General features: G+C 33.6%; 1 protein-coding gene across 1 annotated transcript; it reads right to left on the bottom strand.

Annotated features, from left to right (window-relative positions):
• Nucleotides 1-15,921: 15,921 nt before the first annotated feature.
• On the bottom strand, nucleotides 15,922-17,866 carry LOC147079992 (uncharacterized). Its single transcript, XM_085946158.1, has 4 exons — nucleotides 17,148-17,866; nucleotides 16,927-17,013; nucleotides 16,390-16,587; nucleotides 15,922-15,957 (listed from the first exon to the last, which is right to left on the bottom strand). Exons 1-4 carry the CDS (start codon nucleotides 17,757-17,759, stop codon nucleotides 15,922-15,924), a joined length of 933 nt encoding a protein of 310 aa, XP_085802284.1. The 5' UTR covers nucleotides 17,760-17,866.
• Between the last annotated feature and the right edge of the window lie 6,292 nt (nucleotides 17,867-24,158).

Genomic DNA, 24,158 nt, shown 5'->3' with positions numbered 1-24,158 from the left:
GAAACCCAAGCTTCCACAAGATAAAATTGTATAACGCGTATTTTTAGCGATTGTCTGTATTCTTTAATAAATCCACATGAAGTATTGAGTTGTCAAGTATTATCGATATACTTACAATATTTAAAAATTGCATTGCACAACCAAATAAATTTTTATGTTAATTTTCTTAAAGGAAAATAGCGCCGCAGTTGACTTTTTTGCTACGAGAGCAAATTTGTGATGAGTGTTTATCATATTTTTCTGGTATATCCGCCACGCTGAGCCACTCATAAGCTCGCACCTCCAGGCTAGAGCCCTATCAGCCGCCCTTTTGGGGGGCATGTTTGGACCTCACAGAAAACAGTGATGAACTTCATCCGAATTACGAATTCCTTATCATATTTTCAATCAATCTTCCTAAAGCATTCTCTTTAAGTCTCTTCTGATGTAGTCGCGACTGGAATATTGTAAGTATCACAGTGTACAGCCGGAGGTACGCTATTCAAATAAATGTAACTATGCAAAAAAATAATTCATCTCTTTTTCACTCAAAACGTAAGACTTACAAAGTGATTATTGCGAAATGCAAAACTTCAGAAGACCAGCTCTCTCCGGACTTATTTTTATCTCGTAACTCTTAAATAACCACATCCTTTGCTGATAACTATTCATTGTCTATAACAGTGGCGACCGGTGAGTTATTTTACTGGGAGTTCACTTTTTTCACCTTTTGACTGCCGTAAAAAGGCATTTGCCTTCATCAAAACTTCACCAAAAAATCAAAAAAAAAACTATTGGTTTTTTTAATTTAGTACATTTAAAAGAAATAATAAATAATTCACTATTTATTATTTGTTGTACCTCTAAAAACAGTTTTTCTTGAAAAAAAAATGGATTTTAAACTTTAACACAAACTATTTTGTTTTGACCGAATTATTAGTAGTACCGAAATATCTCGTATCTGGCAGTGACCGGGATTTATTGTTCATTTGTATGAGAAATCCATTCTTCTGTTTTTCATCGACACAAATTTTTTAATTACGCGTTTGTTGAAGTCAGGAATCTCTTGTATCATTCTTTTTTCGATACTGAGCATACATAATGCGTTCAATCTTGATTGCGCGATGGTGTTTCTACTAAAACACTTGATCCGTTTGAGTGTGAAAAAACATCTTTCGCTTTCCACTGATGTCATCGGAATAGTAAAAATTAAATTTAATATTAAAACTGTTTCCGTAAATGTGTCAATGAGATTTTTTTCGATTAAAATGTTTTATAATGCTGAGGCGCCATCAGCATTATAAAAATTATCCAAGCTGTAAATAACAGACAATTCATTTTTGAGTTTATTTTTATCTCAAAAGTCAGACGTATTACAGAGCTAGTTTGAAGAGATATCATAATTGATAAACATTGTGAATTTAGTTATCAAACTGAAAAAAAACTTGAAGTTTATTTTTAAATTGTACTTCGCCTAAATTTGAGAAATGTTGTCAACATGTGCAGAAATTTAAATGCGTACTGTGAAAAGAATTTATTTTTATAATAATATTGAATAAAAATTGTCATACAATAATTGTACGTGTTATACGGGCTGTATTGTTTTAAAACCGATGAATCTGCGTTCGGGCCGAGAGCGACTTGAACTGTCGCTCCCGAGCACGTAGAAAAAATATTTACGTATTGCTGTTCCACGCGCCAGACGACGCTCTTTCTCATTGCAAAGAAATCGAAATTAGATTACTGGGCGCTTTGGTCGAGCGATGGCGAATATCGCTCACATCAACATATAATATTATTATTTAAAATAGCCGGTTAAAAACACATATTAGAATTTGTTTTTGTATATGAATTAATGACTACGGTAATAGATCAGAACACTTTTAATTAATCAAATATAAATTAAATACTCATTTAAAAAAAGTCTTTTCGCATAAATTGAGTGGGTGGGTGTGCACCGCTCCAACGCTCTCAAGGGAGAATCGCCACTGGTCTATAATAAATTTCAAATTAAATTTGATTCACATAATATTTTGAGAATGTAATAATTTAAGAGATTAATTTTATTCTATGTATCTTTTGTACTTTTCACCAGTCGTGACGTGCTCGGGAAAGATATATAATATAGGTATACATATCTACAGGTACAATGATACATAATAACATCCATATACAGCTAATGTATGTTTATTTGCTTACCTCAATCCCTAGCATATTGTCAATTATGTGTTTTGTTTGTAAGTCATCGGTGATTCGGTGAGTTGCAGGTGTAAATGAGTTGGGTGGCGATATCACCCGGTTAATGCAAACGGCCTCCACGCTTTGACTTGGAAGGGAAATTCGCCCTAATCTTCTTACACATACACTCACTAATCACTAATCATACTGTAAACGTCAAAACGGTGGTTTGATGTCACTGGGTGGTCAGTGTTAACTGAAAAAATGTTTCAATAATATTAATTGTTCGACTAGTTTTATAATTCAGGTATACGTATTTATTAAAATGTAAACGTAACGTGACATAGTATATCTCAGGATTCAGAGACAAACCACTGCAAGAGGTCGGTACAGCTAACTGTGTGCTAAAAAATAAATATCTTCCTATGTTGGAAAAATACAAAACTCTTCTTAATAATACTTAGTGATACATGCGAATTGAAAGCCGACTTTATACATTTTTCCTTCGGTACCTACGTCTGCGTAAACTGATGTTGCATGGAAAACCACAACACTCAACTAATCATTAATTGTTTAATTATTTAGTACTGTCCAGCGGGTCTATTCTATACACACGGCGACTATCGACAACTAAAGCGATAAAGTGATAGTATTTATTACATATTTGTATTGAGGTATTATACTTGTTACAATAAGTTAGCAGTCTCAACAGTCAAAACTGTCTATCCCGCTCTAAATTTTATCATAGCCAAGAGAGATGCTGTTAAAATATAACACTTATTGCAACAATTACAACCAACGTATTGTAATTGTTACAATAAGTGCTAATACTTTGATACAAACCTACCCTAGTTAGCCGTAGTATTTATCACTTTATCAATTTAGCGGTCGATAAGTATAGAATAGATCCACAGGTGTACTATCTGTATAACCCCAGTCTTAGTAAAATGTCGGATAGTATAACGATATTCTAAATAGTATTTACGTTGTAACCGATACATAAGCTGTAATTGCAAATTACCAGTCATTAATTTCATGCATTTCAATAATTTTCAGACTGGCGTTATATAATGTTACATAAGTATAAGTATAATTAATAATTTAGAATCGTTTCACAAAATCATTGAATTAATAATAACATCAATGTATTTTATGAAAAATTACGTAGAGGCGCATTAGAATAACTTTCATAAAATAACATTTTGAATAACTCACTTACTTAGTTTTTATCGACGAATTAATCAGTTCTATGTACACGCTGTTAATTGTCGTTCGCATGTATTGTTGCCAGTCGATGAATATAAATATTCATATAGCCGATTGTGGTTTCAACATAATACGATACAGGTCAATTATCAAAGATTTATTATTAGCCCGTTTATGATCTGTGTTCACACTTGTCTCATGTTCACACTTACCAGCCTTTATCTTAATAAGTATTGTCATATAAACAAAATACTATGTTAAGAATTTATTAGTTTTCACTGCATATTTAATAGATAGACGAGTATTTTTTGACTATTATCTATTATGGCTTGGTTTTCGCAGGGTTTAATTGAATATTAAAAAATAACCAACATCATCTGTAAATTGTAGTCTTATTTTAATGAAAACAAATACGTAGATATGACTGACATAGTTTAGTGTGCACTATTTATGGCGGATTTTAACAGCCTGCCTCCACCCTTCGCCACTGGGATACAGTATGAGAAAAAAAAAGATAAAATACTTGTAAGAATTATTACTATTAAATAATCATTTTCTCTGTATTTTTATAGTCACCCGTTGTCCGTTACAGCAAGCAAGCATAGCAAACACGGCGCAGGGTTCGCATGTTAATCTTTAGCTGACAGAATTAATCCATCGCGACTTGAAACAGTATCAAAGTTCTAGTCTGTTCGCAACACTAGGTATCTACTCTCTTGATACAATCCTAACCATGGTAAGCAATTAATCCCATTGACAAAAAAATATTGTACATGGAATCCCCCGCGCCAAAAAGGAAACTTTTTTTGTTTTTCTCTCCATCATTTTTGGACAAGGTGTCGATATCGTCCACTTCTAGATGATATCTTAGGAAGTGCATTCGTACGTGTCCTTTCGCGATACTTTCGTAATCAGTGTGCCACTGTTTTCACCATACGTAATTTAATCAACAAAGTTTAATTAAGGAAGTATAAGTGTCAACCGATGATTTCCGTTTTGTAATTTTTGAAATCTCTATAACAATTTTACGCGGCATCAATTATTTTATTTAGAATATCCAATATTATTTTAAACCATAAATAAGTATGTATTTTTAAAAAATCCCATCAATGAATACTTGAGCACGAATAATGTGATTTCTGAGGTATACTTAAACAAAAAATCTTTAGATTTTACTTTACTATTATATAATATACACTTACATACATATATATATATATTTTTTTGACCATGTCCGATCCTAATAGGATCATATGGGCCTCCACAGAGTAGAGGTTGGTATTAACAGATTTTGTTTTTTACGAGAAATGGATGTCAGCCACTTGCTCAACCTATTAGGTCCATACCCTGACTCACACACAAATTGAAAAACAATATGTGTACTTGCCAGACCCATGATTCAAACCTGATGCCGGGTCCACACTGGCAACATGTCGCGCGACAATCTCGATACATTTTACGATAATTATCATAATGGCTTAAGGGGGGACATGCTCGTCGTAGGTCAAAATTGAGTTTTTATTGTATTTTCAAACCATGATCCTGGACACTCCTTAAACGTTGTAGATAATCTATTTATATAATTTTGAAGCCTTATTATCCCTCATATTTATTTTAAACATTTGATGACTGCATAAAGTATTTTTGTTACATAAAATAGTATTCTTTTAATCCTCTCGCTCTAATGTTTTAGAATATAGTCATATTTCGGTACATAACTGTGCAGTGGTGTTAAGATTTTTTACATTTATTAATTTTTAAACGCATTTATAAAACCATTAGTATAATTAATGACGAGATATTTTTTGTAAAATATTCACGATAAAAAAATATATTGATAATCTCTGTGATCCCAAATTTGACAAGAATTAGGGATTTTATTATTCAAAATTCGGCAAGATTAACACATTTGAAGATAATTCTAAAGATAACATTATAAGCTATGTTTTTGGCCATTCAAGTGTGATAAACATCCTACGAATAATGATTGTTTTATAATAATTATTGACCTAAGAATAGGGTAGTGTTTTTTTGAAATACGCCATTTCTTTTGGCATTCCCCGGTGGTTAAGTTACAACATACGGCCGTAGCCATAAATTGACAAGCTATAATTAAAGTAGAGAGTAAAATTATGTTAACGCGCGTGTTTGAACATGTACCTAACCGATTTTTTTTTATTTTTTTTTTTAAACGGTACATGTTCAAACACGCGCGTTAATATCATTTTACTCCCTACTTCAATTCGATTTTGTCAATTTATGGCTACGGCCGTATGTTGTAGCTTAAGTACTGGGGAATAACAAAAGAAATGACGTATTTCAAAAAAACACTACCTTATTCTTAGGTCAATAATTATTATAAAGCAATCATTATTCATAAGATGTTTATCACACTTGAATGGTCAAAGACATAGTTTATAATAAGTATCTTTAGAATCATCTTCAAATGTGTTAATCTTGCCGATTTTTTGAATAATAAAATGCCTAATTCTTGTCAAATTTGGGATCACAGAGATTATCAATATAATTTTTTATCGTGAATATTTTACTAAAATTATCTCGTCATAAATTATACTAATGGTTTTATAAATGCGTTTAAAAATGAATAAATCTAAAAAATCTTAACACCACTGGACATGGATGTACTGAAATATGATTATATTCTAAAACATTAAATCGAAAGGTTTAAAAGAATACTATTTTATATAATAAAAATACTTTATGCAGTCATCAAATGTTTAAAATAAATATAAAGGATAATAAGGCTTCAAAATTATATAAATAGATTATCTACAACGTTTAAGAAATGTCCAGGCTTATGATTTGAAAATATAATAAAAACTCAATTTTGACCTACGACGAGCATGTGGGCCGTTAAGAAATTTTACGATAATTATCATACTTATCGTAAAATTTAACGAGGTTGCCGGTGACATGTTGCCAATGTGGACCCGGCATGAGACCCACGGCGTGATAGTCCAACGCTTAAGCCGCGCGGCCACCGTGGGTATATTTTCTTTACTTATTGTATTTTATTGTATTCTGTATTCTATAGTTGCCTATATTGGATTAAAATAAATATACATGGATAATTCTAAAACATCCCATAAACACATTATAGATTGAAAATAAAACATAAAAAAATATATGTACTTATTGGCTAAAGCTATAAAGCACATTGGCCAAAAATCGATGGATGCAGATTCGAGTCCCGCCCGGCACATATTGGTTAATTTGAAATATCACTAAATTTTAATGAACACTATAGGTACAAAGATATTTCAGAGGACATGGCAGAGATGAATCAATAATTGCGCTGTTAAGATACAGATATTATTTAGTCAATGAAAAAGCTAATTTAATTATATAACTATGCGTTACGAATGGATATAATATATAGGTATAGGGAATGGATGAATCAAATCACCAAACTAGGTATTGAAGGTGACAGGTACCTATGTATCTTATTTACTAATTGCTCAAATAATATTTTTATTCATTCCTACGCAAAGTAACAAATACTGTACTTTACGGCGCCTTAAAAGTACAATAAGTATGGCGTACAAATATTAAAAAAGCTCCAGAAATACAGTAGCGTACTTAAATTTGTTATTAACACTATAAAATAAAATAAAACTATTAAGTAATTAAATAAACTGAATTCGTGATATTAATTGTAAACCCTCAGAATATAACAATATGGGTGATAAACTCAATGAATTAAATATCTACCATTAAGAAGGCATTTGTTCCGGCCATGTGTACACTTTACACCCTTTACACGAATTTATAGTGAATATGATAAACTTTATTTGCTGTATGCATGGTTACCCGAAAAAATTGATGTTCATTTAAAATATAGTTCTTTATTTTTTACGCAAAATTTGTTAGTGCCAGAAAAGTTAAATAAAGTTTTTTTTATATATTAACAACTAGGTAGTCAATTATTGTCTGAGTGATTCCCAGAATAGCTCTTCAAAAGGCCCGGCAGACCTTGGTCACCTACTTATATGATGGTCCGATCAATTGATGGACACTACGATCTTTCACAGGGATCTCAGAAATAATTGGAACTGAAATACCTAACGGGTAAGGAATAGCAGGTAACCGATCTCGAGTAAGGAAGAATCTGGGATAAACTTAGACACATGTGAAGAATACATCATACGTCGAATACTGACAACTCCTCTCGATTTTATGCATTGACGCTCATTTAATATTGGTGTATTACACACTCTGTTGCACGTGCATAATGCGTGTTTCATTTTCGTATTACACTCACACATTCAAAACCCTGCATCAAAATGTAGTGTATTGAATATTACCTATCGGAATTCTATTTATTATCTGTTTTGTAGTCTTTCAGTTATGTGACGGTAAAGTGGAAGGATTGCTTGAGATTATATTATTTAAGGTAGACGTTTGAAAGTAGATACGATCCTCAACAACACGCAAACGAATAGAAATAAAGTTATAGGTTGCTTGAGTTAGACGATATTATTTCTTATAATGTTTTTCTTAAAATAATATTACAATTATTATATCATAATATAGTAAAATGATGAGCACGTCAATGCAAAGGAAAGAGGAAAGCTCTCGAACTGTGGCTGGTGGCGAGGCTTAACATATTTCCCAGGCGATACATATAAATACTGCTAGCGCCGTCTTAATGAGCTTTCGCCAGCCATTAAAAAAGCTCATAAAACTCGTTAACGAGTCGACGTGGTCGCCATTACAGTGGAGGCCCCAGGGGCGTGCGGCGGGAGGGTTCGGTTAAGACTTCACGTACCGCTTTGAGCTTAATTTAGGCGCTTATTAAACAAATTTTCTAAAAAGTTTGCGCATATTCTTAGGCATTTGTTAAGTATATTAAAGTTAATATTTTGTTGAAGTAACTCCATTATCACGGTCAAAAGTATTTAAGCGTTGTTGGATTTTATTTTATCGGCAAAAAAATAAGCAGATTTATCTAAAATCCTTCTATTTTCACTCAAACTAACACAAAATATGTTTCAAAATAACTTAAAACACGTAAAAACAGCATGATCAATAAAACAATTATATTATACATAGACAGAATTTATAATAAAAAACATAATTGATATACCTATAGGTAGTTATATTACTAACATTACTACAATATGTTATTTATGGGTTTTTTTTATTATAAGATAGACTTAATATTACCTAATATAATTATTAACAATTAACTTAACATAAGTCTGCAATATAACATACGCTAGCGTTTGTACCCAGATTCGCCTGAGGATTTACCTTGGTTTTTTCTTATTCAAAGTGCCATGACCATAGAGGTATCATGACTTAATATAATATCAAACATCTTAAACATACTTACATCATTTTGAAAACAATTATAACCAACAGAAAAAATCTTTTTTGAGAAAAGGTTAGACACCCGGCAGGTATTGAACCTGCATCTCTTGGGTTTCGCGCTAATGCTTATATAGCATTATGCTATAGGCACCATACTTAATTGCGACAAAATTTAACTAATGAATCTTAATACTCTCTGAACCGCTTTCCAAATTGAGTTACCATTGGCAATCGGCTTTTGTATTTTAAATCAAAGTAGGTATTACTTTAATTACTAACCGACATCACGGATCACTCCAAAAAATTTTGTTGTAACTTACTTGAACTTACTAATAATTTTTAATTAACTATTTTTTTTATTCAACGAATAATTCACAAGATTTAAGAATATTATGTTTGTTCAATAATTAGAATGTTACATTCTTAACATAAGTTTGTAATATAATATACGCTAGAGTTTGTACCCAATTTCGCTTGAGGGTGTCCCTTGGTGTTCTCTTAGAGTGCCATGAGATGACTAATGACTCTAGTTTCTGGTGTTGCATTTATTTGGTTAGATAACATTTTTTCCCAAAGATAATCTTTCAACCTGTGGCACATATAATCTTGTTTGGAAATCATTGCCATCTTCCAGTAGGTTTTTGAATTAGGTATCCGCTCATTATATTGCACCATAAAATTGACCATGAGATAATTGATTATTTTTAACGTAAGTTTTTTCTTGTCGTATTGAACGGTCGACATTATTGTTTGTTGTTATGGCGAAGGAAAGGTAAATTAAATAATTAGTTATAGAAGCCGCTTGAAATTATCTGTGAATCGCTTGAGAATAAGACACATTCTCGATATATGTGACTATGTATGTTTTTGTTGATTGGCCTGCCCTATATCCATGTTGTTCAGTCATTGTAAATGTTTCAAGTTTTTGAGAAATCGGGCTGTACATGTCATATCAAGAACTTATACTGTACATAGATAAGCATGAACAACCGTTAACCAACCTGTAACTCTCCACTGATGACTCTGTCGATAAGATCAGATTTACATTTGAAGACATGTAGACAAAAACGTATTAGTCCCAAAAAATTAAACCGATCAAAACGTATTTAAAAATAAAATAGTGTTCAATGTTTCTTCATATTAAATTTTTTCAATTTATTTTTTGTGCTCCGAAGCCCCTGTCAATTTGGAGTCACGTCTGTAGGTACATATCAGTCTTATGAATTGGAGTAACTTTTGAAATTGTCACGTTGCCGGAATATTTAAATATAATATGAAAGTAAATATTTTTGACAAAGTGAATATACCCTCCTATAAAAGGTGACCACAGAACATGTAATAAATATAATTACGATAGGCTATATTCAATATGCTACATTTTGATGCAAGGTTTTGAATGTATGAGCCTCCTACGAAAATGTAAAACGCATTATGCACGTGCAATAAGTGTGTGTAATACACCAATATTAAATGAACGTCAAAGCATAAACCGAGATCAGTTGTCAATATTCGACGTATGACGTATTCTTGACAAGTGTTTAAAATTATCCCGGATTCCTCCTTACTCGAGATCGGTTACCTGTTACTCCTTACCCGTTAAGTATTTCAGTTCCCATTATTTCTGAGTTCCCTGGTAGTGACATTATCCGGTCTCTAAGAACGAGTTTCATTTTTTAATATACCAATTGTAAATATTTCGATGGATGGACACCGTATGATAGTTTTTCTTGATGTTGGGGTAACATCCAAATTCGTAATACTACTTGTATGGTCCATATACAGATCTAACTTCACGAGCAAATGTATTGGCCACTCCATGTCTGGTCACCTTTTCGCCTTTACAATAATTAATAAACCCACTATCTCTTCTTAATGATGTAACGTAAGACAAAAAAAAATGGAATCGTATTAAATCATTATAAAGGCTCTGGGCGAAATGAAATAACTTTAATATTTTCCAAGCATAAGAATCCGCAAGGATAAGAATCAGGATTATTATATTATTTTTTCGAAAGTCACAACAGAAAAATGACAAAATCTAGCATTTCCTGTCACCTAGCTGATCTAACTTCTTTTATAACCTTATATGTTATATTTTTGGGAATGAAAGTTAATAATACTGCCCATTATTGTTAAGCAAATGTTTATTTTTCTTATGTGTGTGTGAGACTGGTGGTTTTGGATGGCCTCCAGGGAAGGCGAAACAGAGGAAGATCGCCTACGCGCTGGAGTGACCAAGTGAAAGGACTGACTGGGGGACCATTCATTCTGCTCTGAGAGAAGCGGAAGATCGAGATGGATGGAAAGTTTTGGACACTCAAAGCATGGCAAAATTAGAAAAGTGGTCACAATCCTCAGCCATGAGTGTACGACCAAGATGTGTGTATATTAAGAGCATACATAAGTGAAACGGCAAATAATTTTCAACAGTAGGTGGAACGAAATTTCGCAATCGTCGCCAATCGGAGACTGACGGTCGAGGTGTGAGCACGTCAATTTGTTTTGTGATGGCGTTGGAAGAATATATTCTTAAATCGTGTAAAGATGACAAAAAAACATTCCGCATGTACTTGAAAAAGAAAACATGTCAATGAATAGATATACTATTATTATTACGAATATAATAATAAACATAACATTAAAAGGACGCATGTTGAATTTTTATGATGAATTATATTTCGTTCGGCTCGCGTTATTTGCACAATACGCGCATCGCCTAGTCACGATCTTTTTGACCATGCCCCAGCTGAAGTATAACATTAATCTATTCAATTTGCATATTCATAATAAACAAAATAGTATGTCTTCATGTACATTAATTATTGTAAAACAAATTAATAATTAATTAAAACGAGAGATTGTTTAAAATTAGTCAACTTTAACTATACAAGTTATAAATTTCAAGCACTTAGGAACTCTAACCTGGGACCGCCACTGTTTCATTTTTGTTTTTTTTTTTTTTTACTTAGGGACAACATTTTTAACTAATACTTGCGCAAGTTTTTTTATTACTTAATCTCGCTCGCTCGGTTGCCTCAAATTAAAAATAAAAAGCGTAGGTAATGTTTGAATTTGGTTAAGCGGGGCTCTCTGCCGCATCCCCCGACCGATGCCATGACTACTTTCACCGAAGAAAAAATCTCCCCTTCCTATAGAACCGCGACCAGGCCCGTCTTGGCATATTGCAGGACACTAAGGGCCGTATGTATGAGATTGCCAAATTCTTTATAAGCTATTTAACCGATTTTCCATCGAATAGCTAATAACACTCTTTGTGACGTAAGCACTCTGACGTCACGCGAGATTCAAAATGGCTGCCAACGACTGCTTCATCTGTCACTTTAATAATGGATTCCATTCGGCAAGCACGCATGTTAACAGCTATGCAGCAGACATTTGTTGCTGCAAGTGTTCGGAGTCTCGTTAATTTTGTAGATTTAGTAGAGGAAAGAAATAGACGATCGCGACTGCCAAAAAGATACATACGGGACATGGAGGACCCGTACTCCAGATACGGGGCAATCGAATTTAGGCAAAAGTTCCGTTTCACAAAGGACGTCGTGAGAAACGCGATATTCCCGATGGTGAAAAATGACTTGCAAAAAGTCACACTAACGGGCTTACCCATTGCGCCAGAGGTTCAACTTCTTCTCACCTTGAGATATTACGCCACTGGAAGCATTCAGGTAAGCCACATTGGGGAATAATATGACATACCTTGGTACCTAGCTATATTATTTATTTATGAAAGAGTTAAGTTTGAGGGAAGTATCACAAACATGTAATAGAGTTAAAATGATATAATACGATTTTATGTAAAAGGTTGATTGGGCTCATTGGTTACATGTAAGTTGTACGTATGCAGTTCTTCCTTAAACATTTCACCATGGAATACATTTGTACGTATCTGACAAATGCGGCGATAGTTTGCAAATAGTACTGTTCCAATTAGATTAACCCTAACCTAACCTAGTAAACACATCTCCACATGTTGTAGCATACGTAATATACTCCACGGTTTGATTAAATGTTACACGAACTCATGTTTCATGTATTGCGGTGCACGAATAAGTGTCCTGCGGTGAACTGCATACGTACAAATTTCCGGATACGGAGATCAGTAATTATTAGATCTTTTGTTTTTGATAAAAACACATGTATTGACGCTTTCAATTTTGGTACCTACCTACGTTTTCAGTAAACGATGTGTTTTTATCTACCATCATCACTAATTCAAAATAAAAATCTTCTTTTCAGTCTGTATACGGAGACATCGGGAGGGTTCACCAGTCCACAATTTCTAGGACAATACAGCGAGTGTCGGCATCTCTGGCTCAGCAGTACAAGAAATTTATTAAATTTGATGTATCTGCTGAAAATTGCCAGAGATTCCAGTCGATGGGGAATTTTCCTGGAGTTGTGGGCTGCATTGATTGCACGCACATTAAAATTAAGAACCCTGGCGGTGCAACCGGAGAAGTGTTTCGGAACCGGAAAAGATTTTTCTCCCTCAACGTTCAGGTAGTCTTACTATTTACTAAATACTATAAAAATGATATCTACTCAATTCAAACTAACCACAGAATACCCCAGACGTGATACTGTATTGCAATGTGGTATATCGTTTAAAAATTACGTAGGTACTGTCCGACAAGAAGATCTAGGCAATAACCGGAAGTCGCTGGTGCGGCTTAAAGCCTCAATTACATTGAGCTTCTTTACGAGCTGTTTATTGGCGAATTTAAAAGCGAGCGAATCAGCTACTGCGATTTGATGATTACACACAAAACTTTCCATTCGCTGAGAAGCCACGAGCCAGTGACTATTTTGACAGAACGTAGTTCGTGTTTTTACCGGGAGGTTGCTACTGCGCAGACGCAGTAGGCCCACACGCCGGCGTGCAGCATGTAAAGTTGATCGGCTTCCAACTTTTCTCGGTAGAGTGTTTACAACCTGCTTGTTCGATGATTACACTGGGCGACTTTACAGGCAGATTGTAAATTCGCCAATAAACAGCTAGTAAATAAACTCAATGTAATTGAGGCTTAACGTAGGAGGAGCTTGTTATTTAGCACGTAGCCAAGATCTTGTTGGACAGTAATGTGACAAACGAGACCTTAATACAAAATTAATTTCAAATAATGATTTTAAAATGCAATATGTGAGCGGCTATTCAAAGCATACTGTCTCGATTACCCGATCAAAATTATTAAACTGACCATGTTTTTTTTAGATTGTCGGCGGTCCTAGGCTAGAGATTTTTGACATAGTTGTTCGCTGGCCAGGCAGCTACCACGACAGCTACATATTTGGCAATAGTAGGGTGAAGCAACGGTTTGAAGAAGGGTTTTTATCCGGTGCCCTTCTTGGCGACGCAGGTTACCCATGCTTACCATATTTGTTCACTCCGCTGGCAAACCCTGTTTCGCGTCCAGAAAGAAGGTACAACAGAGCACAGATTACAACCAGAAATTCTGTTGAACGGCTCTTCGGTGTTTGGAAAATACGGTTTGCGTGTTTGTCCAGGGGCATCACTACGAAAAAGTCAACTACAATCAACATAATAATTGCTTGTGCCATTCTGCACAATATAGATCCGGAATTTTTAGCAGATCAAGATATTGTGCCGGAGGAGCCCAGCTTACCGCATGGAGGAAGGGAATTGCCAGAGGGAATTGCTGCTCGTAGAGCATTAATCGCTCGCCATTTTAGATAAGTTTTAGTTTAAGTATTTGTGTATTTAAAACTGTTCTTGTTGTAATTGAATATTTACTGTCAACTGTATTGTGTTTTTCATTAACGTATGCCAATGTAAATGAATACTTCTTACCGCTAATTGTGTATCTTTTAAACGTTTTATGCCAATGTACATATTTCTTACCACCAAACATGTTTTTTATAAAATTGTGCTTGTAATTGAATATTTACTGTCAACTATATTGTGTTTATCATTAACGTATGCCAATGTAAATGAATACTTCTTACCGCCAATTATTGTGTATCTTTTAAACGTTTTATGCCAATGGAAATATTTCTTAGCACCAAATATGTTTTTTATAAAATTCTGCTTGTAATTGAATATTTACAGCGGTGTATAAAATTTGTCTTTTAGTTTTTTTTATATAAATATATAATATAAAAAATGAAACATTGTGTTATAATTGCTAAATAATAATTTTATTGTCCCATGGTCCCAAAACACATTTTGCACATTTGATTTATTTAATAATCGTTAAAAAGGAGATGGAAAAAATAATGAAACAATAAAATAATAATTCAAATGAAAATAAAATTAAAAACTTAAATTAAGTAAGATTGTTTAAGATATGAGTATTATAACTTATATAAAAATAGAATTTTGATATATGAGTTTGTCAATATCTCAGTACATAACTACAAATAAATACCACATATGAGTTCGACACCTTAATAGTTCATCAAATTGGCTATATAATAAGTTAAAAAAAACCAATATCGTAAAATTTGAAGTTATGAGGTTTCATATCTTAACGACTATTGAAATTTAACAAGTTTTTTGAATTAGCATACCTTCGTATTTAATTTACAATTTCACAAACAATATTTCAATTAAGAAGAAATAAAAATCGATATCATGGCATTGGTGTCCTCGGTGGAGCGCCTGTCTGCAGAAGCTGTGGAGGTAGTTCCGGTGCAGCGTCTGGAAAGAATTACATGCCTGTCTCTGCAGAAGCCGTGGAGGTAGTTCCGGTGGAGCGCCTGGAAAGAATTACATGTTTCTTTATTGTGTGTTTCATCAAGAGTATGGGCTAATGGGTTGTTGGACAAATTGCTGAGAACGAGTCTGTGGAAGCTCATATAGGTACGAAGCAGAAAGTGATTATTTAATTTATAATACTAAACAACAATAAAAAGAGCTATTTCTTTTATTCAATGAATAATTCACAAGATTTAAGAATATATCATTCTGATTATTGAACGGGGCATTGGGAGATACGGAGTTCGAATCCCCGTCGGGTTGGCTTACTTTTTTCAAAAAAGATTTTTTCTATTGGTTATATCTCAGAAAGTGTTTTTCTAAATTATATATGTTCAATAAAAAGAGCATTCATACAAATAATGAAATTCCTTAACATAGAAATAACCGTAATACTTACAATTAAAATTAAAGCTGTACATCACAGTTATGCAATTTATAAATCGGCAGTGCAGTCGTCACCTTGCATTTATTGCATGGAGCTCTGCTTACTGACCCCGCAGGTCTGCATCGCCAATCTGCATCTGAAATAATGTAATATTCGTATTATTTATAAGCGAAGGATGGCCCATAGTTGTTGGATCTAGGTAAGTTTTGAATTCTTTGTAAAAGTACAAAATAATAATGAAACCAGTGGTATTACTTAATTAGGGACGGCCTAAAGCATGACACCGACCTCACGTGACCGGCTTAATAAAACATTCCACGTATCTCTTTGATTAGCTGACAGCGTTTGTATTCCAGATAAAGTCCTATCCTAGTGTATCGAATCTGATAAACACTAGGCGTAGAAAGTATGCACTCATTGTGTCAAACGGAAATGAACAAAAGCATAGGTTATCGGTTAATCATTATAATTAACTAACCGTAATGAATAGTTTGTACACGGCATTATACACTATGCAATCTCCATGTTAATTTTACTATGGATTAAAATTTGAATAAAATTTCATTACCCGTTGCGCATGCTCCTCTTCCTCACGCCGCAGCTTCCGTTCGTGGTCCTCGTCCTCACGCTGCAGCTTCCGCACGCGGTCCTCGTCCTCTTGCCGCAGCTTCCGCTCGCGGTCCTCATTCGCATGCCGCACCGTCCGTTCATGGTTCTCGTTCGTAAGGTGCAGCATCTGTTCATGCTGCACGTTCAAGAAGTCCCTCTGATATGAAATAATATTATGTCATTATTTGTGAACAATTCATACATAACGTACCCTCATAATGTCTTTTATTCAAAGAGAGGCATCCCGTGCGCCGCTTTTAAAGCAAAAATTAATAATTAATATGTGACGGCTTGTGCAATAATTATTTTTAAAATATAATTACTATGCTACGTACTTGCTTCTATATTTCATTTTTCAATGCTAACGATTTAAAAATAAAAGGAGACAAGACATTTTTGAAGACAATATGCCTGAAGTTATGTTTAAAGCAAGTTTGGAAGGATTGAGTAAGCTTATAAATTAATATGGATTGAAATTTTAATTAAGATTCATTACCACTAAGGCGTTCTGTTCGTCTAAATACTGCAGAGCTCGTGAGTTTTGTTCCCGGACGAATTGCTCTGTTAGGGTCGAAATGTTATCCTGAAACAATGACATATTTCTGATTACATTTTGTGCAGTCTACTGCCAACCATTATGTACTCATTTACATTAATTATTTTATTGCTCAATGAAAACTGTTTATAAACTAAAGTAAATATATACATAGATCATACCATCAAATCATGGCCTGCCCGCCTTTCCTGGGTACGAATAACTGACTGCCGAATTTGAGTACTTCCCCGCTGCGCTCGCAGTCGAGGATACAATCGACGAGCAGATGTTGATGCCAATGGAGCAGCAGTCGGAGGTGTTTGCATGTTAATAATTGATGGTGAATGGCGTTCTGTCAATGAGTGCTGTATGGAATTGTAAATTGATGATTGACGTTGTGAGGAATATGCGTGCGGAGATGCCGGTTGAGATGTGTCAGAGGTGTGAAGTGGTTGTAAACTTTCCATTTGGGAGCCATGCGGAAGCTCGTTAACTGTGTGCGGTGAATGTATTTGGAGTGGTGACTGTCTATGTGTGTCTGTTTGAAGTGTGTGAACTTGTGATGTGACTGTGAGTGGTGTGGAATCTAATGTTTGCAAATGCGCCCCATCAGAATCTGCGTTATTACACCACTCTACTCGCAAATGATCCACTACTGACGAAAACGCAGCGGGGTTGTTGGCTGATCTTGAAGCCAAGGGTGGACCACCGCCAGTTCTCATCATGCTGGCTCGTTCTGCCGTATCAGCCTTCCTTTGGAGGGCTCTCATACTATTCCAGCATGATTTCAGCATTGTGACAGTTCGCTAGAATAAATATGTGTTCATTGATTTACTATATGGTTCTAAAATAGACAATCTAATGAATAAAGCAGTTTATAATCAATCGTTATTCATGGAGATTCAATTATCAGTATTATCACACTCTGGCAACCACAACAAAATAAATTTACCGTGACATAACCTTCTATTAATATATAGCCCAATCTAGAGTACATAATATAACCAGTATAATATAATTACTTACCGTGGTTCCTTGGCTTCGGCTGTTAAAATCTGCAGTAATTCGCACCCATGCAGCTCGCTTGCGTCCGTTTGAAAAACCATCCGTCACTCGCGAATTTATAATTGTCATTTCAGCCGACACGCAATTGGTTAACAAATCCCTTTCGTCATCGGTATAATTAACTGCGCGTTGCCGAGATGCCATTGATGGATTCATTATTAAATCAGATAACTTTAAGAGATGAATCAGAAAGCGAGCGAAAAAGCACAGTTTGAATTGAAGCATCAAGCGTCACCGGCAAAAACTGTATGTATTGCCATATGGAAATTTTTACTCGTAATACTGCATCATTTCGTACAGTATAATTAAAATGAATGTGATAAAATAACTGATAAATTATTTAAAGTTCATAATAATTATTCATTTATTATTATTAAATTTATATGGTACCGTTCGCACACTTTCAGATACATTTACAATTTCAAAATTTTGAATTATTTATCGGGGAATGAAATTTTATAGGATTGCCATGAGTGTCAAATTCGTGACGTCACTTAACAGCTAATTACGTTTTGTACTCATGCATACAAACGTGCAGTATATAGCCTATAAGGTTTTTGGGAATCTCATGCATACGACAGTAAAAAAGTAAAACAAATCAAAAAAACTCTCAATTATTTGAACTCTATGTATCTTTGAACTGTATATACAGTACTCTATCAGTAATCCACCACCCCATAAACCAGACAAGTGTCCAATTAATGATAGTGCATACATACAAAATATGGTAAATTAAAACAGGTATTTCGTAAAAATAGTTTTTTTGAGAAATTTGTACTAACAAATTATGGCTTTATTCAAAATCAAGTATTTACTAAATTATACATATAACTAAGTTTAAATGAATAATAATTTTTCGTGAAGTTGCATAAAATGTGGTAACAACCTTCATTTGAAACGACATGCGACAGCGTTAAACGGTACATTTACTCAAGCATACGCATAGCTTAGTTAGACCATTCTGAAATTTATAACTGTGCCCACTCGATCACTCCACGGAAATATTCACCCATCGCTTCTTCGGCCTATATGACATGCGCGTCGGTTTTGTTGCGTACCTATGACATATTATTTTTTTCCATTGGGGTTTTGTCACACTTGAAAAATCACGTAGCTATTATAAAGGTTTACAAACCTCTAAATTTATAAAACTTTGTTTTCAAATTCAGTCTCATTCGCTGAATTATATGTATCCTCAATTAATTTACTATAAGTAATATAATTAATTATCATTTAGAATCAACCTTTAATTTCGGTTAATAGAAAACTAATAAATCTTCAAAATATATACATACATAAAAACCTTATGCAAATACTTGTGTGACAATATATTATAATTGTAAAAAAAAATATACTCAATAGTTGCAAAATGTATGATAATAATTATGTTAGGTTAGATAATTAAATGTTACAGATTTTTTTAAATAATCTGTATTTTTATAGGTATTATAAACAATATGAAAAATTATGAACATGTCTCAGATTTAAGGCAATTTGTTAAGGTTGTACATAAATCTAAATTTATTTTCATCATTCTATGTGCTCACAGTCCTAATTAATGTATTCATAAGTTATATTGTAATCGTTTTGCTAGTTTTTAAAAGTACCCATAAAAAATCGCTGTACCGTCTTTGAAAGGTTCGATTTAGAGGTAAGTTGGAAATACTGTCACCAGTTTGTGTACTCAAGTCTCGGATGAAACTACCAATACTCAGTACGTGTGGCCCAATAAATTTGTTCGAACACATGCGATGATATCATCGCGAGTCGCTCGTTAGTTGGTAGACTTTCAATACCATTGACATTAAATGCGCGCGAGCGAGATAGCACTTGAATACAAGTATATTTTAATTTATTAGTCTATGCACTCGAATGACATAATCTTATGTATGAACAATAGGTCATAAATGTTGTGTAGGAGCACATTCCTTCGGGAATGTGGTGAGGTGACGGTACAATCTTGTTATGACCGCTCAAAAGATGTTTAAAATTTTAAAAAAATATTGTATTTACTTATATTCATTTTATGTTAACAAGAATATTATAACCTAACATAAAAACCACTCACAAATTTAAAATGTGTTTAAATTTTTATAATAAATGGGATATTTCGAAAAGCCGAGCTCAGTGTATTTTTAGCGATTCTATTGAAGCCGATATTTCAAATACTATTAAGTATTTTGGAACAAGTTTCGATAATAAGTATTTTTTATACTGGTAGTAAGTATACTTAGTCTTCAAAATCAACCGGGTTTCTCACCTCTAGTCCGATTACTTTCGTTTGACGTTATTTTACTCAAATTTGTATGTGTGTTTTCGTTTCACTCTCTTTAGTCTCGGAGATCATTTTCTCTTCAAATGCATTTTTCTATGTAGTTTAATCTGGGGCTAAGATAATTCTGTCTGTATAAGGTAAACTTTGTAATCTAAGTGCACTTCTTAGTCTTATACGTAACTAATCTACGGGGTCGATGTCATAATCTTTTTTCACTTCAACAGCTTCTTCGCGTCGGGCTTTCTGGACGCCAGTAGTTGGCAATGCTCAATGCACTGAACGAAAGAAATGTTCACTATTACACCGTCGTTTTTTAGTATTTATTGTATTAATGAATTTTTTCACGACTTTTTAAATTACATATCGATGGCCTAATGTTAATATCCCGTAAGCGACTTTTTACAAATTGTGCAGGAAGCTAAAAAAACTAAATATTTAATATCCCGTATCTGACTGTTAATAGTTTACACATGTTGTAACTACATAACATGTCAATAACCCGCAACGTAAAAAGTGGTAAAGCGAAGCACATATCAGCTAATATAATGATAATAACATCCCAATTTGTTATATTACTTACTGTTTTACCTTTTAAAAAACTCGAAAGTGACATTTTGAAGCTGAATTCAACACACGTCATACAACACGCTTGAGAGCTTATAGGCAAGACACGGGCTATTACAGGTATATTCCTGCAATGTTCAGATACGGGAAATTACTAAAATTACTGTACCATTTTTGTTAAAATAATTACAGATATGAGAATTTCGCAGTCGATGGGCAATATTTATGTTGTTTTTAGTATCTACATCAAAAAGTCATTTTCGTTATATAGGTCAGATACGGGGTATAGACATTAGACCATCGATATATATTGTTTTATGCATTCCTAAAATTAAAACACTCTTTTCTCTACACTTATATTCTTAAATCTTATATCTTCAGTGCATATAACATGTATGTACTTAAATTATGTATTATAGTCAGTTTTAAAAAATATATTTTTTAAATTATTATGTAATATTTGCTAGAAAGAACGAGGGTGTCATAACTAAACATTTGAATTACTTACTGTTGGTGACAGCAGTAAATCAAATTAATAAAATCCGTTCTTAGATTTCTTGGCGGAATTTGAAATACTTCAAATAGCGTACTTATTAATGATAATTTTTAGTTTTTTTAACAAATGATAATTGTATCGATAGCTTAATAGATAAGAGCCATCACCCAAAAAGTAAAAGGTGTGAATTTAAATGTTTTTCTAAGTTATATCTGATCATATTTCATAATAATAGTTAAAATATATTATAATGATAATATCAGTAATTCGTATTATATTACCATGTAATATTGATAAATTATGGTAAATCATGTGCCTATAATATATTTTAGTCTTGAATAAAAATAATGTACTTAATAATTAAATAATCTTTTTTACTTACTGTAAGTAAGTATATATTGTGGTTTTAAGTGTTTAAAAGTTAAATTTAAAAATATATATATATATATATAATTTACATTTACATTAAATTTGTACATATTTAACGACGTCCACTTAATATTTCTAGATATGTATTATTTACTTGTAGGTTCACACCCACCAAATGTCGCCCTGCAGCCTATGCTTTTTTGCCCATACGCTTAAGGTGCCCTAATTCGCGATTTGAAGAAATTAGTCTTCCATTTTAACAAATTTGCACCCCCCATTATTAAAATAAGATTTATCGCGTACCTGCGAGTAACGCGAAGGCAGACAGGCGAGTCTCTTTTTTATGATAAATGTAATGAAAACATTTATATTGCATCGTATCATTTTAAGTAAAACAATTTTCCGACAATATTTTCACAGCTATTAAAAATGTTTCTTTTTATATATCTTAAATTGTTTAATTCGTTTCATGACTGTTGTTATTTGTATCGTAAATTCAGCTGTTCTGCTATATAAAGCCAATTGTATCTTGAAAATTGTTATACGTCTTCACTCTTCACTGTACGAGGTTGAATACCGTGATGTATATGTTTGATATTGACTATGGTTATCAGGGATAAAGACTATCTGTTGGATGCAGGAAATTGTTTTTAACAAAATAAAAGCACCCAAGGGCTTAAGTCGAAGTGCATTCCTATGCTAATTCTAGTTTTTACTATTACCTAACGACAGATAATTTACATTTTAAAGTGTTTAATTACAGTTTCAGTAGGTACTGTGACGATGGCCTCCGCATCATGAAGCGGGCCTCCAGACCAGGATCTTTGGCAGGCCCCCCTACTTATCACTGGGATTAAAGGCAGTATGGCGCTCTACAGAAATGTTTTCCAAATAGTGTTCGAGGTAAAATTAAGAGTATTTAGTGTATTTTTTTTAGCAAGTTTTATTATTTTTAATACATCCATCCCGCGATGGCCGCGTGGCTTAATTCATACAGTGCTGACGACTCGGTTGCCATGTCGGCATATATGGTCAATAGATACAATTAGCATGTTATTTAAATGTGGTAATTAAACAGCCAAAAGATGGGCTGTTGAAACATAGCACTTTTTGACAGTTTAGTTGCCTACGATAGCCGCGCCGCTTAAGCGTCGGCCTATAACGTCGTGGGTCCCAGTTTCGAATCCTAGGTCTGACAAGTACACATATTGTTTCTCAATTTGTGTATGAGTAAGACTCAAGTTAGAGTATGGACCTAATTGGTTGAGCAAGTGCCTGACATCCATTTCTCGTAAAAACAAAATCTGTTAATACAAACTTCCACTCTGTCGAGGCCCATAATATGATCCTATTAGGATCGGACATGGTCGAGATAATAAAATTTAAAAAAATAACACATCCACTTGAATTACTGAATTATCGAGTATCGACATACATTAAAAATTGCATCGCATAACTACATCGATAATAACTTAAATCGATAATAAACATTAACATTTGAAGAAAATTAGCGTCGCAGGCGACTTTTTTACTATTATGGTAAATTTGTAATGTGTGTTTATCTCACTTATCTGCATGTCTTATGACTGTGACCATATCAAAAATCGATTATAGTACGTAAATAAAAAAACGATTTCAAGTTATACATAACTTGTTCATTTTGAAAAATCGATGTTTTCATTAATAATTAAAAATTATAGATTATTAAAAAATCTCCCACGAAAGAACTAGGTACAACTGCTATTTTTTTTATTCGACGGTTTAATCATAAAAATACTCATCCCTTGATATGATTACACCAAACGACGAACACACATTTCGTAACGGTTTTTTAAATTGTAACTTTAAAAAATATGTATTATTCCTTTAAACCGTTATACCTACGTATTAATTAAAAACATGTCTTACCACTATATATGGAAGTATCGTGGAATTTTAATTGCCACAAAAAATATGCTTGTACAAACAATAGTGTTCTCCATACTGTTTTAGTGTCGAGTCATGGATCCTGAAGATACCTTCGAGATGTGCTGTTGGCGCCGAATGCTTCTTATTTCTTGGACAAAGTACCTACAGGATGAACCAGGTCCAGAGACTGCAGATAAATAAACGGCCCTCGACATTGCAATCCCTCCAAACCAAAACCTGCCCCACATCACCAATGGCGGGGCGGGTTGTTCTCCTCGGGAGAACAAACAACTGATGCTCCCGATTTCTAAGATAATTATCAGGGACACCCAAGTCAATACTACCAAGAATGGCAGAGTTCTCATTTACACCACGTAGGTATAAGGTATAAGTCGAAAAAATACGCCGCCAAATATTGATATCTTCTAGAATTTAAACTACAGTATGTAAGCATATTAAAGAAAATTAGATTATTTAAAGCTTACCTTATATTTTCAAGTATTTAATTTAAATAAA

Source organism: Rhyacophila brunnea, unplaced genomic scaffold (assembly GCF_057557595.1).
Source record: "Rhyacophila brunnea isolate RB1 unplaced genomic scaffold, BYU_Rbru_1.0 scaffold_1, whole genome shotgun sequence".
Classification (NCBI taxonomy): Eukaryota; Metazoa; Arthropoda; class Insecta; order Trichoptera; family Rhyacophilidae; genus Rhyacophila; species Rhyacophila brunnea.
Note: the sequence above shows the minus strand (reverse complement) of the source record. Positions and strands in the feature narration are given on the sequence as shown.

Bases quoted from the DNA above. Each gene is read 5' to 3' on its own strand.
- LOC147079992 (XM_085946158.1), bottom strand. From the start codon at position 17,759: ATGCTGAAATCATGCTGGAATAGTATGAGAGCCCTCCAAAGGAAGGCT. The intron at 17,014-17,147 runs GTATGATCTATG...TCATTGTTTCAG, and splicing joins GGGCAGGCCATGATTTGATG to GATAACATTTCGACCCTAAC. The intron at 15,958-16,389 runs GTAATGAAATTT...ACATTATTTCAG, and splicing joins AAGAGGAGCATGCGCAACGG to ATGCAGATTGGCGATGCAGA.